The sequence below is a fragment of the Nycticebus coucang genome, chromosome 6 (assembly GCF_027406575.1).
Source record: "Nycticebus coucang isolate mNycCou1 chromosome 6, mNycCou1.pri, whole genome shotgun sequence".
In the NCBI taxonomy this organism is placed as follows: domain Eukaryota; kingdom Metazoa; phylum Chordata; class Mammalia; order Primates; family Lorisidae; genus Nycticebus; species Nycticebus coucang.
This window is the reverse complement of record NC_069785.1, coordinates 43,313,584-43,331,339: the sequence shown is the minus strand read 5'-3', so window position 1 is coordinate 43,331,339 and position 17,756 is coordinate 43,313,584. Positions and strand designations below refer to the sequence as shown.

At 43.2% G+C, this 17,756-nt stretch overlaps 2 protein-coding genes across 3 annotated transcripts in view; one reads left to right on the top strand and one right to left on the bottom strand.

Annotated features, from left to right (window-relative positions):
• Nucleotides 1–2,875, bottom strand: part of NUSAP1 (nucleolar and spindle associated protein 1) — a 48,125-nt gene extending 45,250 nt beyond the window's left edge. For both annotated transcript variants that reach the window (XM_053595880.1, XM_053595881.1), the window contains exon 1: nucleotides 2,724–2,875. In XM_053595880.1, the coding sequence (XP_053451855.1) occupies nucleotides 2,724–2,816 (93 nt within the window). In that variant the 5' untranslated portion in view covers nucleotides 2,817–2,875. The remainder of the gene's footprint in view (nucleotides 1–2,723) is intronic.
• Nucleotides 2,876–3,219: 344 nt separating this feature from the next.
• OIP5 (Opa interacting protein 5) overlaps nucleotides 3,220–17,756 on the top strand; it is a 29,342-nt gene continuing 14,805 nt past the window's right edge. The window contains exons 1-2 of the mRNA XM_053595895.1: nucleotides 3,220–3,527; nucleotides 3,774–3,840. Coding sequence (XP_053451870.1) covers nucleotides 3,305–3,527; nucleotides 3,774–3,840 — 290 coding nt within the window. The 5' untranslated portion in view covers nucleotides 3,220–3,304. The remainder of the gene's footprint in view (nucleotides 3,528–3,773; nucleotides 3,841–17,756) is intronic.

Below are 17,756 nucleotides of genomic sequence, written 5' to 3'. Positions count from 1 at the left end.
TATCGCCACTGCTATTCAACATAGTTCTGGAAGTTCTAGCCAATGCAATAAGAAAAGGATATACAGTGCATCCAAATGAGGGCACAAGAGGTCAACCTCTCGCTCTTTGCTGATGATATAATTTTACACTTAGAAACCCCCCAGAGACTTAACCACAAAACTTCTGGAAGTGATCAAGAAATACAGTAATGTCTCAGGGTATATCATGAATGTCCACATATCAATAGCCTTTGTATATGCCAGTAACAGCCAAGCTGAGAAGCAAATCAAGGGCACAATTCCCTTCACAGTAGCTTCAAGGAAAATGAAATACTTAGGAATATACCTAACAGAAGAGGTAAAGGATCTTTACAAAAAGAATTATGAAACCCTAAAAAAAGAAATAACAGAAGACATTAACAAATGGAAGAACATATCCTGCTCTTGGCTGGGAAGAATCAACATTGTTAAAATGTCTATTCTACCCAAAGCAATTTACAGATTCAATGCAATCCCCATTAAAATACCAACATACTTTGAAGAACTGGAAAAATAGTACTTTGTTTTGTATGGAACCAGAAAAAAACCAGTATAGCCAAGGCATCTCTCTACCAGATTTCAGGTTATAAATCTACAGTAGTCAAAACAGCATGGCATTGGCACAAAAACAGTGACATAGACATAAGGAACAGAATAGAAAACCAAGAGACAAAACTAGTCTCTAGTTATCATCTGATCTTTTTTTTTGGCCGGGGCTGGGTTTGAACCCACCACCTCCGGCATATGGGACCGGCGCCCTACCCGCTGAGCCACAGGTGCCGCCCTATCATTTGATCTTTGATAAACCAAACAAAAGCATACAGAGGAGGAAAGACTCCCTATTCAACAAATGGTGCTGGGAGAACTGGATAACCACATGTAAAAGACTGAAACTGGACACACACCTTTTACCACTTACAAAAATTGACTCAAGATGGATAAAAGATTTAAATCTAAGATAAGAAACAATAAAAATCTTAGAAGAAATTGTTGGGAAAAACTCTTGATGCCAGACTGGGGAAAGATTTTATGATGAAGACTTCAGTGACAATTGCAACAACAACAAAATTAAACAAATGGGACTTAATTAAGTTGAAAAGCTTCTGCACAGCTAAGGACATGACAAGTAAAGCAAAAAGACAACCTTCAAAATGGGAAAAGATATTTGCTTGGTACGTATCTGACAAAGGGTTGATAACTATATTCTACAGAGAGCTCAAATTAATCAACAAAAAAATAGCAAACAATCCCATCTATTCCTGGGCAAGAGATAGGAACAGAACCTTCTTTGTGGAAGACAGACAAATGACTAAAACATTTGAAAAAATGCTCCCTGTCCCTGATCATCAGACAAATGCAAATCAAAACCATCCTGAGATATCACCTAACCCCAGTGAGAATAGCCCACATCACAAAGCCTCAAAGCTGCAGATGCTGGCATGGATGGGGAGAGAAGGGAACACTTTTACACTGTAGGTGGGACTGCAAACTAATACCACCTCTTTGGAAGGAAGTATGGAGAACCTTCAAGGAACTCAAATTAAACTTCCCATTTGATGCTGCAATCCCACTTGGAGAAGCAAAAATCCAATGTACTCAATTTGAATATGAAGGCAGTAGATGATCTAATACATGCCCAAATCAATTAAAGGTAGAAGGCGGGAGGGGGAAAGAAGGAGAGGAGGGGAGGAGGATGGGTGTGCTCCCACTTAATAGGCACAATGTTATTATGGTATTTGGCATAGGTCTTTGGGGCAGGGACACTTAGGGGTGGGGACCAACTATATAAGCGGGACTCCAGGCACAAATGCAAACATTGTAACCTAATTCTTTGTACCCTCAAATTAACCTGAAAAATAAATAAAACCCCAATGCTATACTGAAACCCCACAGTCCCCCTAACATTTTGCAGCCTTGGAGTCAAAGACCTTACCGGTTTTGAAAGAGACCACAACAGAGATTAACAAATAAATGGTCATGCAAGATCGGGACTAAATTATAAAAATTTACCCAAGGAGGTGATTCCCCCAAATCATTCTGCCAGATCCATCAAGAGATTATGAGCACGGCAGTGTGGGATGGCTCACTCCTATAATCCCAGCACTCTGGGAGGCCGTGGATTGCTCTGGGAGCTCAATGAGTTTGAGACCAGCCTGAGCAAAAGGCGAGACCCCGTCTTTATTAAAAATAGAAAAAACTGAGGCAAGACGATAGCTTGAGCCCAAGAGTTGGAGGTTGCTGTGAGCTATTGATGATGCCAAAGCGACAGCTTGAGACTCTGTCTTAAAAGAGATTATGAGCACTATTACAATTTAAAGAAGTGTTACTGTTTGGGGTTTTCTAGCAGCTCAATTAATGCTTCAACTGCCTTACAATTAACTGGCATTCCTTGGACTTTTGAGGCCTGCGTTTCCTAATCAATGCCCTGAGGAGTTCATAGATCACTTCCCCCAAAACCAAATCAACCGACCCTTTTGGAACTGAGGTCTATGTGAGTCTTCAGAAAAGTCAGCCTCAAAATGAGGTGATAACTTTGCTCCCCTTCCGTTTCGCAGAGTTGTAACTGGGACCACCGTGAACCATATCTTCCGCCCCGCGGGTAGGCACAGCGACTTCAACCTGCCCAGTCCCCTCGCCGCGCGTCTACCCCAAGACCCGCATATTCCTACCGCATCCGCCCAACTGTTGCACCGCTAGCCCCGTACCCTCAGGTTAGCCCGGAGGCCTAGACTCTTGGCCAAGTTCTGCAGGTCGCTGTACTTCAAGGAATCCAGCTCCTCCAGGGAGGGGACGGTCATCGTGATCCGCAATCCAGTCGATCCGCCGAGGACTAACAAACAAATTTAAACAGCGCCGTTGAAAACCCTGGCGCCACTCTAAGCTTTCGCCAAGTAGGACTTTATATTCAGTTTAAATGAAGAACACTACACTTCCATTGGATGAAAATGCCTGTAAGGCGGGGTCTCTGATGCAAACCAATAGGTAATCTGATTTCCCGCCTCAACAGACGCTCGTTGGGCCTAGAGACTCAACTGACACTCGTTGACCCCACGCCCCATCTATACGCAGGCGCCGAAGGGCCTTTAAGGCCGCCTTGCCCACGGCCCATGTTGTCCAATTAGGCCTAGGAATTGTGTTTGGGGCGGGGCCTGGTGCGCGTTCGAAATTGGGGCGCGGGTTGTAAAAGATGGCGGATCGGCAGCGACCGCATAAGTGGTGTAGTTCCACACTACCTGGGGGTGACTGTAATGATAAAGCTGGAAGCGCGACGGACGAATCTTCCTTTATGAGCTCCATGGAGTGGGACACGCAGGTGGTGAAGGGATCCTCCCCTCTCGGCCCTGCAAGGCTGGAGTCGGAGGAGCCAGCAGCTCTCCCACAGCTGCCCCGGTGGCTGGAGCCCGAGAGATGCGCAGTGTTCCAGTGCGCGCAGTGCCACGCCGTGTTTGCCGACTCCGTGCACCTCGCCTGGGACCTGTCGCAGTCTCTTGGGGCTGTGGTCTTCTCCAGTGAGTAGGATGGGTCAGTGGGAAAGGTGTTCTGGGTTTCTCCACCCGCTGGTCGAAAACCAGCTGGGAAAGAAAACCGGTAGAAGATTCGGAAGGAAATTAATCCCTTTGCCTGGGGAATAGGGGAGGAAGGGAGAGTGTCTTGATTTTTTTCTTTTTAATGGTACTGTGAATCTGTCTATGGGGGAAGATTTCTGTTTTAAGGTCCGCGGAAGTACAGATTCTGATCTATGTTTGTTTTCCTAGGAGTCACAAATAACGTCCTTTTGGAAGAACCCTTCCTAGTTGGTATTGAAGGTTCACTTAAAGGCAGGTATGTACTGAGAATTCCCTATAGGTCCTTTAGTCCCTGTCCTGAGACTGAAGAGCATAGACCTGAGGTGTACAAGGAGAAAAGAGTCTGTTCCTACGCTGTGCTAAAGGAAAAGGTTATTCCACCCATACAAAATATTTGAAGGATAGGACAGTGTGTTTAACTTTTTGACTCTTGTACAAACTTGACGTATTAATGAAATAGAAAAATTATATATACATATATATATATATATTTTTTAGAGACAGAGTCTCACCTTGTTGTCCTCTGTAGAGTGCATTGGCACAGCTCACAGCAACTTCCAGCTCTTGGGCTTAGGCTGTTCTCTTGCCTCAGCCCCCGGAAGGGTAGCTGGGATTACAGGCACCCTCCACAACACCCAGCTATTTTTTTGTTGCAGTTTGGCCGGGGCTGGGTTTGAACCTACCACCCTAGGTATATGGGGCCAGAGCCCTAATCACTGAGCCACAGGTGCCTCCCATATTTCTTTCTTTCTTTTTTTTTTTTTTTTTTCGAGACAGAGTCTCAAGCTCTCACCCTGGATAGAGTGCGATGACATCATAGTTCACAGCAACCTCAAACTCTTGGGCTCAAGCGATCCTCTTGCCTCAGTTTTTCTATTTTTTAGTAGAGACAGGGTCTCGCTTTTTCCTCAGACTGCTCTTGAACTCATGAACTCAAGCTATCCACCCACCTTGGCCTCCCAGAGTGCTAGGATTACAGGAGTGAGCCACCGTGTCCGGCCACATGAATTATGTTTGTGTGTAGGTTTTTTTTTGTGTGTGTGTGTGTGTGTGTGTGTGCGCGTGCTTTTTGGCTGGGGCTGGGTTTGAACCCTCCATCTCCGGCATATGAGACAGGCGCCCTACTCCTTGAGCCACAGGTGCCACCCTGTGTGTAGGTTTTAAAATCTTTCTGAGGGTCACATATCCTAGTGGCATGTATGAGTGAAGTGAGGCTAAGAAAGGTATGACTTTTTTTATCGTGCTTCACATTATTGTACCTCACAAATACTGCATATTTTTATAAATTGAAGGTTTGTGGCAACACTGCCTTGAGCAGGACTGTCGGCACCATTTTATAACTGTGTGCTTGCTTTGTGTCTTTGCATCACATCTTGGTAATTCTCATAATTTAAAATTCTTTTCATAAATACTGTCTATGTTATGGTGATCTGATCAATGATCTTTTATGTTACCATTACAGTTGTTTTGGGGTGCCATGAATTATCCTTATATATCATGATAAACTTAATAAATGTTGTGTGTGTTCTGAATGCTTCCCTGAGCAGTAGTTCCCCTATCTCTTTCCTTCTCTTCCGGCTTTCCTATTCCTGGAGACACAACAATATTGAAATTAAGCCTATTAATAACCCTACAATGGCTTCTAAGTGTTTAAGTGAGAGGAAGGGTTACAAGTCTCTCATTTTAAATCAAAAGCTGGGCTCGGCGCCTGTAGTTCAGTGGTTAGCGCACCAGCCACATACACCAGGGTTTGAACCTGGCCCGAGTCTGCTAAACAATGACAACTACAATAAAAAAAATAGCTGGGCATTGTGATGGGCGCCTGTAGTCCCAGCTACTTGCAAATCTGAGGCAAGAGAATCACTTAAGCCCAAGAATTGGAGATTGCTGTGAGCTGTGATGCCACGGCACTCTACCAGGGCAACAAAGTAGGACTCTGTCTCAAAAAAAAAAAAAAGAATAGGTAGAAATGATTAAGATTAGTGAGGAAGGCATGTGGAAAGCCAAGTTTTGAATTTAAAGAAAATGTTTTTAAAGGAATTTAAAAGTCATACTATGGTGATAATGCTGACCTGGAAAGCTTTAGTAGTCTGGATGGAAGATCAAACCAGCTACAACATTACCTTAACCTAAATCTAACCCAGAGTAAGGCCTTAATTCTCCTTAATTCTATGAAGCCTGAGTGAGATGAGGAAGGTACAAAAGAAAAGTTTGAAGCCAGCAGCGATTCCTGAGGTTTGAGAAAAGAAGCCATCTCTGTAATATAAAAGTACAAGGTGAAGTAGGAAGTGCTCATTGAGAAGCTTCAGCAAGTTATCCAAAACATTCAGCTAAGTTCATAGATAAGGTGGGTACACTAAACAACATTTTCTTTCTGTTTTTTGAGACAGAGTTTCACTATGTTGCCTTCGGTAGAGTGCTGTGGTGTCACAGCACACAGCAACTTCAAACTCTTCAGCTTAAGTAATTCTCTTGCCTCAGCCTCCCAAGTAGCTGGGACTATAGGCATCCACCACAGTGCCTGGTTATTTTTTGGTTGCAATTGTTGTTGTTTAGCTGTCCCAGGCTGGGTTGGAACCCGCCAGCTTCGGTGTATGTGGCTGGCACCCTACCCATTGAGTATGGGCACCACCCTAAACAGATTTTCGTTTTTTTTTAGATAATCTCAAGCTGTCACCCTGGGTAGAGTGCTATGGCGTCACAGCTCACAGCAACCTCAAACTCTTGGGTTTAAGGGATTCTCTAGCTTCAGCCTCCCAAGTAGCTGGGACTACAGGCACCCGCCACAATGCACAGCTATTTTTTTTTTTTTTTTTGATAGACAGAGTCTCACTTTTCGCCCTTGGTAGAGTGCCATGGCGTCACACTGCTCACAGCAACCTCCAACTCCGGGGCTTAGGCGATTGTCTTGCCTCAGCCTCCCGAGTAGCTGGGATTATAGGCGCCCGCCACAACGCCTTGTTATTTTTTTTGTTGTTGCCGTACGGCCGGGGCTGGGTTTGAACCCGCTACCATCGGTATAGGGGGCTGGTGCCCTACCCACTGAGCTACAGGCGTTGCCCGCCCAGCTATTTTTTTTATTGTAGTTGACATTGTTTAGCAGACCTGAGTCAGGTTCAAACTCTGGTGTATGTGGCTGGTGCCCTAACCACTGAGCTACAGGCGTGGTAGCCTAAACAAACGTTGTTTGGCGGACCAGGGCTGGATTCGAACCTGCCAGCTCTGGTGTATGTGGCTGGCACCCTAGCCGCTTGAGCTGCAGGCACGAGCCTAAAGAACAGATTTTCTTTTCTTTTCTTTTCTCTTTTTTTTTATTTGTTAAATCATAGCTGTGTACATTAGTGCAGTCAAGGGGTACAATGTGCTGGTTTCATGTTCAATCTCTACAAATACTCTCATCAAACTGAAAAATGTAGCCTTCATGGCATTTTCTTAGTTATTATTCTATGTAGACATTTGTATTCTGCATTTAGTAAGTTTCGCCTGTACCCATTCTAAGATGCACCCGTAGGTGTGGCCCCACCCATTACTCTCCTTCCACCTTAACCTCCCCCCTCCCTTCCCCTTCCTTGGTGCTTTCCTCATAGTCTTGTGCTATAGTTGGGTTATGGCCTTCATGTGAAAGCTATAATTTAGCTTCATAGTAGGGCTGAGTACATTGGATACTTTTTCTTCCATTCCTGAGATACTTTGCTAAGAAGAATATGTTCCAGCTCCATCCATGTAAACATGAAAGAGGTAAAGTCTCCATCTTTCTTTAAGGCTGCATAATATTCCATGTATACATGTACCACAATTGGGCTTCTTCCATGACTTAGCAATTATGAATTGGGCTGCAATAAACGTTCTGGTACAGATGCCTTTGTTATATTGGGATTTTTGGTCTTCTGGGTATAAACCTAGTAAAGGAATTATAGGATCGAATGGCAGGTCTATTTTTAGGTCTCTAAGTATTCTCCAAACATCCTTCCAGAAGGAACGTGTTAACGTGCATTCCCACCAGCAGTGTAGAAGTGTGCCCTTTTCTCCACATCCACGCCAATATCTCTGGTTTTGGGATTTTGTTCTGTGGGCTACTCTTACTGGGGTTAGGTGATATCTCAAAGTGGTTTTGATTTGCATTTCTCTGATGATTAAGGATGATGAGCTTTTTTTCATGTGTTTGTAGATTGTGTGTCTGTCTTCTTTAGAGAAGTTTCTCTTCAAGTCCTTTGCCTACCCAGAGATGGGATCACATGTTCTTTTCTTGCTAATACGTTTGAGTTCTCTGTGGATTCTGGTTATCAGACCTTTATCGGAGGTATAATCTGCAAATATTTTCTCCCATTCTGAGAGCTGTCTGTTTGCTTTACTTACTATGTTCTTGGCTGTGCAGAAGCTTTTTAGTTTGATCAGTAGTGTATTTTTGATACTGCTTCAATTGCCTAGGGAGTCCTCCTCATAAAATATTCACCCAGGCCAATTCCTTCAAGAGTTTTCCCTGCACTTTCTTCAAACTTTATTATTATAGTTTCATGTCTTAAGTTTAAATCTTTTATCCAGTGAGAGTCTTAGTTAATGGTGAAAGGTGTGGGTCCAGTTTCAACCGTCTACAGGTTGCCAGCCAGTTTACCCAGCACAATTTGTTAAATAGGGAATCTTTTCCCCATTGAATGTTCTTAGTTGGCTTGTCAAAGATCAAATAACGGTAAGTAGCTGGAGTCATCTCTTGGTTCTCTATTCTGTTCCATACATTTACTTCTCTGTTTTTGTGCCAATACTATGCTGTTTTGATCACTATTGATTTATAGTACAGTCTCAGGTCTGGTAGCGTGATTCCTCCTGCTATGTTTTTATTGCTGAGTAATGTTTTGGCTAGTCAAGGTTTCTTCTGATTCCATATAAAAAGAAGTATTTTTTCAAGATCTTTAAAATATGACAATGGAGCTTTAATAGGAATTGCATTAAAATTATATATTGCTTTGGGTAGTATAGACATTTTAACAATGTTGATTCTTCCGAGCCATGAGCATGGTACGGTTTTCCATTTGTTAACATCTTCAGCTATTTCTTTTCTTAAAGTTTCATAGTTCACTTTGTAGAGATCTTTCACGTCCTTTGTTAAGTATACTCCCAAATATTTCATCTTCTTTGGCACTACTGTGAAAGGAATAGAGTCCTTGACTGTTTTTTTGGCTTGGTTATTGTTGGTATATATAAAGGCTACAGATTTATGGGTGTTGATTTTGTAGCCTGAGACATTGCTGTATTCCTTGATCACTTCTAAAAGTTTTGTAGTAGAATCCCTAGTGTTTTCCAGATATATGATCATATCATCTGTGAAGACTGAAAGTTTGAGCTCTTCTGACCCTATATGGATACCCTTGATCGCCTTTTCTTCCCTAATTGCAATGGCTAAAATTTCCATTACAATGTTAAAGAGCAATGGAGACAATGGGCAACTTTGCCTGGTTCCTGATCTGAGTGGAAATGATTTCAATTTAACTCCATTCACTATGATATTGGCTGTGGGTTTGCTGTAGATGGCCTCTATTAGTTTAAGAAATGTCCCTTCTATATCAATTTTCTTAAGTGTTCTGATCATGAAGGGATGCTGGATATTATCAAAATATCCTTTTTCTGCATCAACTGAAAGAATCATATGGTCCTTATTTTTTAGTTTGTTTATGTGCTGAATTACATTTATAGATTTACGTATATTGAACCATCCTTGAGACCCTGGGATAAATCCCACTTGGTCATGGTGTATACTTTTTTTGATGTGTTGTTGGATTCTGTTTGTTAGGATCTTATTGAGTATTTTAGCATCAGTATTCATTAGTGATATTGGTCTATAATTTTCTTTTCTTGTTGGGTCTTTCCCTGGTTTGGGGATCAAGGTGACGTTTGCTTTGTAGAATGTGTTGGGTAATATTCCTTCTTTTTCTATGTTTTGGAAGGGGTTTAGTAATAATAGGTACTAGTTCTTTAAAGGTTTGGTAGAATTCTGACGTAAAGCCATCTGGTCCTAGGATTTTCTTTTTAGGGAGATTTTGTATAGTTGATGCTATTTCAGAACTTGATATAGGCCTGTTCAAGATTTCCACTTCATTCTGGCTAAGTCTTGTTAGGTGGTATACTTCCAGGTATTGGTCGATTTCTTTCAGATTTTCATATTTCTGAGAGTAGAGTTTCTTGTAGTATTCGTTAAGGATTTTTTGAATTTCTGAGGAGTCTGTTATTTTATCATTACCATTTCTAATTGATGAAATTAGAGATTTTACTCTTTTTTTCCTGGTTAGGTTGGCCAAAGATTTATCTATTTTATTGACCTTTTCAGAAAACCAACTTTTGGATTTATTGATCTGTTGTATAATTCTTTTGTTTTCAATTTCATTTAATTCTACTCTGATTTTGGTTATTTCTTTTCTTCTGCTGGGTTTGGGGTTGGGGTGTTATTCCTTCTCCATTTGCTTGAGATGTTCCATTAAGTTATTAACTTCCTCTCTTTCCGTTTTCTTGAGGAAGGCTTGCAATGGTATAAATTTCCCTCTTGTGGCTGCTTTTGCAGTATCCCAGAGGTTCTGGTAATTCGTGTCTTGATTGTTGTTTAGTTCCAAAAATTTGGTGATTTCCTTCTTAATCTTGTCTATAACCCATCTATCCTTCAGCATAAGGTTGTTTAGCTTCCATGTTTTTGTATGGGTATGCAGGTTCCTGTTGTTATTAAGTTCAACTTTTATTCCATGATGGTCTGAGAAGATGCAAGGAATAATTTCTATTTTTAAAAGTTTGCTGGGAGGCACCTGTGGCTCAGTGAGTAGGGCGCCGGCCCCATATGCCGAGGGTGGCAGGTTCAAACCCAGCCCCTGCCAAACTGCAACAAAAAAATAGCCAGGCGTTGTGGCGGGCGCCTATAGTCCCAGCTGCTCTGGAGGCTGAGGCAAGAGAATCGCCTAAGCCCAAGAGTTGGAGGTTGCTGTGAGCCATGTGATGCCACGGCACTCTACCCGAGGGCAGTATAGTGAGACTCTGTCTCTACAAAAAAAAAAAAAAAAGTTTGCTGAGGTTAGATTTGTGGCCTAGGATGTGGTCGATTTTGGAGTATGTTCCATGGGCTGATGAGAAGAATGTGTATTAAGTTTTGTTCGGATGAAATGTTCTGTAGATGTCTGTTAAGTCCAGATGTTGAATCATTCAGTTTTTTTTTTTTTTTGTAGAGACAGAGTCTCACTTTACCGCCTTCAGTAGAGTGCCATAATGTCACAGGACTCACATCAACCTCTAGCTCTTGGGCTTCCGTGATTCTCCTGCCTCTAGCCTCCCCAGCAGCTGGGATTACAGGCACCCGCCACAACGTTGGCCCAGCTATTTTTTGGTTGCAGTTCAGCCGGGGCTGGGTTTGAACCTGCCACTCTCAGTATATGCGGCCGGCGCCCTACTCACTGAGCCACAGGCGCCACCTGAATGGTTAAGTTTAAATCTAAAATTTCTTTGCTTAGCTTCTTTTTGGAGGATCTGTCCAGCACTGCTAAAGGGGTGTTAAACTCTCCAACTACTATGGAACTGGAGGAAATCAAGTTGCTCATGTCTGTTAGAGTTTCTCTTATAAATTGAGTTCTGGTTTGGTGCATAAATATTGGTTGGGTTCATAAATATTAATAATTGAAATCTCATTATATTGAGTATTACCTTTAACAAATATAAAGTGTCCATCCTTATCCTTCCTTATTTCGGTTGGTTTAAAGCCTATTGTGTCTGCGAATAGGATTGCAACGCCTGCTTTTTTCTGCTTTCCATTTGCCTGGAGTATAGATGACCATCCCTTCACCTTGAGTCTATATTTGTCTTTTAATGTAAGATGCGATTCTTGTATGCAGCAGATATCTGGCTTGAGTTTTTGTATCCAGTCAGCCAACCTGTGCCTCTTTAGAGGACAATTTATTTTTTATTTTTTATTTTTTTTATTTTTTGTAGAGACAGAGTCTCACTGTACTGCCCTCAGTAGAGTGCCATGACGTCACAGGACTCACAGCAACCTCTAGCTCTTGGGCTTACGCGATTCTCTTGCCTCAGCCTCCCGAGCAGCTGGGACTACAGGTGCCCGCCACAACACCCAGCTATTTTTTGGTTGCAGTTTGGCCGGGGCTGGGTTTGAACCCACCAACCTCGGTATATGGAGCCAGCGCCCTACTCACTGAGCCACAAGCGCTGCCCTAGAGGACAATTTAAACTATTCACATTAATTGAGAATATTGATAATCCTTCTGAGAGTCTGGTGGACATTTTTAATCCTTTTGCAACTGTGGAAGTTGGAATTTGATCAAAATTTTCTGGATGGGTTTACTTTTCTGGTGTAGGATTAAGCTGGTCTTTATGGAGGATAGGTCTGAGAATATCCTGGATAGCTGGTTTAGATATTGCAAATTTCTTCAACATGTGAATGTCATTGAAGTATTTAATTTCTCTGTCATAAATGTAACTCAGTTTAGCTGGGTACAGGATCCTGGGTTGAAAGTTATTTTGTTTTAGGAGATTAAAATTTGATGACCATCCTGTTCTAGCTTGAAAGGTTTCAGCAGAGAGCTCTGCAGTTATTCTAATATTTTTGCCCTTGTAGATGATGGTTTTCTTTCATCTGGCTGCTTTCAGAATTTTCTCCTTCATATTAACTTTAGTGAAGTTGATTATGATGGGTCTGGCGATATCTTATTTGGGTTGAGTAATGCTGGAGTTCTGAAACTGTCTGCTATCTGAATTTCAGAATCTCTTGGCATGTCTGGAAAGTTCTCCTTCATAATCTCATGGAGAAGAGACTCTGTGCCTTGTGAAGCCACTTCATCCCTTTCAGGGATCCCCATAAGACGAATATTGGTTTTCTTTGAATTATCCCAGAGCTCTCTGAGAGAGTGATCTGTTTTTGCCCTCCATTTCTCTTCCTCTTTGAGAGTTTTGGAGCGTTCGAAAGCTTTTTCTTCAATTACAGAAATCTTTTCTTCTGCTTGCTCCATTCTGTTACTGAGGGATTCTACTGTGTTTCTCAGATCTTTGAGGGTTGCAACTTCTTGTCTCAATGTGTCAAAATCTTTCGTCATTTGGTCTTTGAATTTGTTGAATTCTTGAGATATCTTTTGGGTTACTGCTTGGAATTTTAATTCAATCTTATTTGCTATCCAGATTCTGAATTTGATTTCTGACATCTCAGCTATTTGTTTGTGCATGGGATCTTGTGCTGTGTCTGCCCCATTGATCCTTGGGGGAGTTGATCTACTCGTACTATTCATATTGCCAGAGTTTTTCTGTTGATTTCCTCTCATGATTGTTTTTCATCATTGCCTCTGGCTGTCCTCAGAGTTGGGGAGGTGTTTCTCCAAGATTAGACCCCAGCAGGATCACTCTATTGTTGCTGGATCTTTGTAGGGAGTGGCCCTGTGTAGTTCCTCTGGGGCTGCCCCAGCCAGGGAGTTCTGGTTGTGGAAGCAGCTCCTGCCCGATCCTTGCTCTGCTACCCTGAGGGTGGAGCTTGCTGAGGCAGTTCTCTCACAATGGCTCCCTGTGGCCCACAGCCGAACACTATTAGCTCTGTCCCACTCAGCGGCTCAGTCTGGGCCCCTAGACAATGTCCAAAGTTCTCCGCAATCTTGATCAAGCTCTGCCCAAAGGCAGTTCAACTGAGTGCCAAGTCCAAAAACACCGAAACAGTTCACAGGTAAGGCCTTTCCGGTTTGCAGTCTCACTGCTACTTGTACTTAACTGCTGCTGGTGGGATTAGGTCGATTGGACCTAAACAACAGATTTTTCAATGGAGATGAAATAACTGCATTGGTAGAGGATACCATCTAGGACAGTGGTTCTCAACCTGTGGGTCCAACCCACAGTAAGTGCATTAAAGGCCCACGGCATTAGGAAGGTTAAGAACCACTGATCTAGGACTTTCATAGCTAGAAAGAAGTCAATGACTGTCCTCAAAGGACAGCTGAATGTGTTGTGAGGGACTAATGCCCCTGGTTACTTTAAATTGAAGTCAGTGCTTATTTACCAAATATTCCACGGCTCTTAAGAATTGTGCTAAATCTGTCTGTGCTTTATAAATTGAATAACAAAGCCTGGATGACAGCACATAAGCATGTCTATTTAAAGCATGGTTTACTGAAACTTTTTTTTTTTAAGAGACAGAGTCTCACTTTATCACCCTTGGTAGAGTGCTGTGGCATCACAGCTCACAGCAACCTCTAACTCCTGGGCTTAGGCAATTCTCTTGCCTCAGCCTCCCAAGTAGCTGGGACTATAGACGTCCGCCACAAGACCCAGCTATTTTTGTTGATGTTGCAGTTTAGCCGGGGCAGGGTTTGAACCTGCCACCCTTGGTATATGGGGCCAGTGCCCTACTCAGTGAGCCGCAGGTGCCGCCCCCCCCCCCTTTTTTTTTTTTGGAGACAGTCTCTATTGCCCCAGGCTGGAGTGCTGTGGCATCATAACTCACAGCAACCTCAGACTCTTGGGTTCCAGCAATTCTCCTGCCTTAGTTTCTGAAATAGCTGGGACTGTAGGCGCCTGCCATGATGTCCAGGTAATTTTTTAATTTTTATTTGTCTATTTTTTCTTTCTTTCTTTTTTTTTTTTTTTGAGACAGCATGTCAGTTTTCACCCTTGGGAGAGTGCTGTGGCATCGTAGCTCACAATAACCTCAAACTTGCCTCAGCCCTTCTCTTGCCTCAGCCCTTCGAAGTAGCTGGGACCTATAGGGGCCCGCCATAGTGCTTGGCTATTTTTTAGAGATGGGGTCTCTTGCTCAGGCTTGTTCTGAACTCCTGAGCTCAAGTAATCCACCTACCTTGGCCTACCAGAGTGGTAGGATTACAGGTGTGCACCACTGCACCTGGCCTGTTTTTTTGAAATTTTTCTATTTTTACTAGAGACAGGGTGTGACTCTTGCTCACACTTGTCTTGAATTCCTGAGCTCAAGCAATTCATTTGCCTCAGCCTCCTGGAGTGCTAGGATTACAGCCACCTCGCCTGGCCAGTTTGCTGAATATTTTAAGCCTGCTGTTGAGAACTACTGTCAGAAGAAAAAATTCAGAATATCTGCATAGAATCCATGAGATATGAAAGAAAAATTACTGCTCATTGAAAATATACTTGGCCGGGCGGCGCCTGTGGCTCAGTGAGTAGGGCGCCAGCCCCATATGCCGAGGGTGGTGGGTTCAAACCCAGCCCCGGCCAAACTGCAACCAAACAATAGCCGGGTGTTGTGGCGGGCGCCTGTAGTCCCAGCTGCTTGGGAGGCTGAGGCAAGAGAATCGCGTAAGCCCAGGAGTTAAGAGGTTGCTGTGAGCCGTGTGACGCCACGGCACTCTACCCGAGGGTGGTACAGTGATACTCTGTCTCTACAAAAAAAAAGAAAATATACTTGGCCACCCAAGATGTATAAGGAAATTAATGTTTTCATGCCTTCTGCCTCAACAGCCATTCTTCAGCCCATAGATCAAGGAATAATGTTAACTTTCAAGTCTAATCATTTAGGAAATATATTTGTATGTCTATAACTGCCATAGATAGTGATTCTTTGATCTAGGCAAAATAAACTGGAAACTTGTGGAACAGATTTATTATTCCTAGATGCCATTAAGAACATTCATGATTCACAGAAGGAGGTCAAAATATCAACCTGAACAAGAGTTTGGAAAAAATGACTTTGAAGGGTTTTCAAGACTTAAGAAGAAGAAATAACTGCAGATGTGGTAGAAATAACAAGAGAAGTAGAATTAGAAGTATAGATTGAAGATGTGACTGAATTGCCACAATGTCATAATTGAATGGATGAAGAGTTGCATCTTATGGCTGAGCAAAGCAAGCAGTTTCTTTTTTTGTTTGTTTGTTTTTTATTTATTTGTTTATTTTTATTTTTATTTTTTTATTTGTTTAGAGACAGAGTTTTACTTTGTCGCTCTCAGTAGAGAACCTTGGCATCACAGCTCACAGCAACCTCCAGGTCTTGGGCTTAGGTGATTCTCTTGCCTCAGCCTCCCAAGTAGCTGGGACTACAGGTGCCTGCCACAACACCCGGGTATTTTTTTTTGTTGCAGTTTGGCTGGGGCTGGGTTCAAACCTGCTCCCCTCAGTATATGGGGCCAGTGCCCTACTCACTGAGCCACAGGCATTGCCCTCTTTTTTCTTTTTTTTCTTTTTTTGAGACAGAGTTTTACTTTGTTGTCCTTGATAGAGTGCCGTGGCATCAGAGTTCACAGCAACCTCAAACTCTTGGGCTCAGGTGATTCTCTTGCCTTAGCCTCCCAAGAAGCTAGGACTATAGGCTCCCCGCACAATGCCTGGCTATTTTAGAGACAGGGTCTTGCTCTGGCTCAGTCTGGTCTTGAACCTATGAGCTCAGGCAATCTACCCTCCTTGGCCTCCTGGAGTGGTAGGAGTTACAGGCGTGACCCCCTGTGTGGAGTGGTAGGAGTACAGGCGTGACCCCCTGTGTCTGGCTCAAGTAGTTTCTTGAGATGGAATCTACTCTGGCTGCACATGCTGTGAACATTGTTGCAACTACAACAAAGGATTGTTGCAACAAAGGATTTAGATCACCGGTTCTCAGCCTGTATTAAAGGCTCATGGCATTAGCAAGGTTGAGAAACACTGATTTAGGTTATTATTATACTAGTTGATAAAGCAGTGGCAGTGGAAAGGGTTGATTCTGATTTCAAAAGAAACTCTACTGTGGGTTAAATGCTATTAGACACCATCACATGCTACAGAGAAATTTTTTGTTAAAGGAAGAGTCAGGCTCTGTGCCTGTACTCAGTAGCTAGGGCACCAGCCACATACACCAGGACTGGAAGGTTCAAAACCAGCCTGGGCCTGCTAAACAGCAATGACATCTACAACAAAAAAATAGCAGGGGGTTGTGGTGGGTGCTGGTAGTCCCAACTACTTGGGAGGTTGAGGGTAGAGAATCATTTGTGCCCAAGAGTTTGAGGTTGCTGTGAGCTATGACAGCACTCTAACAAGGGCAACAAAGAGAGACTATGTCTCAAAAAAATAAAGGGGGTTTTACTTTACTAAAGTATGTTAAGATTGTTTTCAGTACGTGCATGATGAAATAGTTAATTTTTTTTTCTTTTCTTTTTTTGTTTTTTTTTTGTTGAGACAGAGTCTCACTTTGTTGCCCTTGGTAGAGTGCCATGGCGTTACAGCTGGTAGCAATCTCAAACTCCTGGGCTTAAGCAATTCTCTTGCCTCAGCCTCCCAAGTAGCTGGGACTACAGTCTCCATCCACAACACCTTGGCTATTTTGTTGTTGCAATTGTTGCTTAGCAAGCCGGAGCCAGTTTTGAACCTGTGGCGCCCTAACCACTCAGCTACGGGCACAGAGCCAGTTAATTTTTTCTTTCTTTTTTTTTTTTTCTTTTTTGAGACAGTCTCACTATGTCGCCGTGCATAGGGTGCCGTGGCATCACAGATCACAGCAACATCAAACTCTTTGACTTAAGAGATTCTCTTGCCTGTTGGTGTCTGTAGCTCAAGCGGCTGAGGTGCCAGCCACATACACGGATGGGTTCGAATCCAGCCTGGGTCTGCCAAACAACGATGACAGCTACAACCAAAAAATAGCCGGGCAGTATGGTGGGCGCCTGTAGTCACAGCTATTTGGGAGGCTGAGGCAAGAGAATCACTTAAGCCAAGAGTTTGAGGTTGCTGTGAGCTGTGATATGCAGGGCGATAGCTTGAGGCTCTGTCTCAAAAAAAGAAGAGAGATTTTCCTGCCTCAGCCTCCCAAGTAGCTGGGACTATAGGCACCCACCACAATGCCCAGGTATTTTTTTGCGTGACCGACACCTAACCACTTGTAACCACTTGGCGACTGGGCCTGGGTATTTTTTGGTTACAGTTGTCTTTGTTGGTTAGCTGTCCTGGGCTGGACTCCAACCCACCACCCTTGGTGTATGTGCCTAGTGCCGTAACCACTATGCTATGGCACTGAGCCTCTTCTTTTTTTTGGTGAGACAGAGTCTCAGTATGTCACCCTGGGTCAGTAGAGTGCCATGGCAGCCCAGCTCACAGCAGCCTCAAACTCTTGGGGTGAAGCGATTCTCTTGCCTCAGCCTCCCGAGTACCTGGGACTATAGGTCTGTCACAGCGCCCTGCTATTTTTTGGATGCAGTTATCATTGTTGTTTAGCAGGCCCGGCTG